This window comes from Aplysia californica, unplaced genomic scaffold (genome assembly GCF_000002075.1).
Source record: "Aplysia californica isolate F4 #8 unplaced genomic scaffold, AplCal3.0 scaffold00522, whole genome shotgun sequence".
Taxonomy (NCBI): Eukaryota; Metazoa; Mollusca; class Gastropoda; order Aplysiida; family Aplysiidae; genus Aplysia; species Aplysia californica.
The window spans coordinates 338,683-339,930 of NW_004797792.1; the positions used below are offsets into that span (position 1 = coordinate 338,683).

General features: G+C 40.4%; 1 protein-coding gene across 1 annotated transcript in view; it reads left to right on the forward strand.

Annotated features, from left to right (window-relative positions):
* Positions 1–550: 550 nt before the first annotated feature.
* Positions 551–1,248, forward strand: part of LOC101845026 (cytochrome P450 2J5) — a gene marked incomplete in the record, with an annotated part of 20,184 nt that continues 19,486 nt past the window's right edge. Inside the window, 1 exon segment of the mRNA XM_005106248.3 lies at positions 551–647. Within this exon segment, the coding sequence (XP_005106305.2) occupies positions 633–647 (15 nt within the window).

Here is a 1,248-nt window from a genome sequence, read left to right on the forward strand (position 1 = left end):
TGTGTGTGTGTGTGTGTGTGTGTGTGTGTGTGTGTGTTTGCTACTCTCTTGTAACACATTTTCTATTCTTCGGCACTCATAATTATGACCTTATTGTGTTGCAAGTGCCGTAAAACTTTTACTAAAACTAAAACTTAAACTAAAATATAGTGTGTTCGTCATTGTTCCTGTAACTCGAGTTGTATGTGCCCTCAGTCGAAGAACAGTAAGCGACGTCCTCGCATAGTAGACTTTCCACTTTCCACCCCACGAAGCCCGAAAACAGGCCAAGTATGACACACCGGGTTACATATTATTTTTCCTCGATTTCCATTGGCTAACATTTAGAGCGCCGCTCCGAGAGCTTTTCTCCCAGAAAGAGGCTATGACGAATGGAAAAACTACGCGTCTAAAATTAGCTTCTCTATTCTCCCCCCCCCCCCCCCCCCCCCCTTCGCAACCGAAAGGCCACAAGAGGCCATGCATGCAGAGGTTTTCCACCCCCCTACGCATTCCGGGCTTTTGAACCTCTCGGTCCAACGGATGTGGGAGCTTTATATAAAAGGGGGAAAGATCCGTGAGAAGCAAAGTCAGATAAGTTACCGCTTTAGAAAGAACAACCAGGAGTCTCCTATACCCACAAACACAGCAAGATGACAAGGATTAAGGTAGGACTGAGCTCTTTCTCACTAATTACGATTATAATATCTGATAACACCATTGTTATTAACCCATGATAATGTCAAAATATAATTATAATCAGTAACCTGCTTTTTTTCTTTCTTTCTCGTTTTCTTTTTTTTTTTTTTTTTTTTTGGTTATCCTTTTCTTTTCTTTTTTTTACTTTATTTTAAAATGTTTTGTTGGATATTGTATTATTGTATTTGTGCGACTAATAGAATAGAATACAGTGTCGAGGTTTGGTTAATATTATGTATTAATGTAAGTACATTGCCATTCTTTTTGTTTTATCTAATGCACGTGAAACTATGCCAACAACTGATGAAAAAAAAAAGCCTAGCATGTTCAGTAACCCCAAAATTTAGCTACCCGAATTATACCATGTCTTTCGAAAGCTATCCAGACAGACAGACAGACAGACATAGACAGACAGAGACAGATAGACACAGACAGACAGACAGAGACAGACAGACAGAGACAGACAGACAGAGACAGACAGACAGATAGACAGAGACAGACAGACAGACAGACAGACAGACAGACAGACAGACAGACAGACAGACAGACAGACAGACAGACAGACAGACA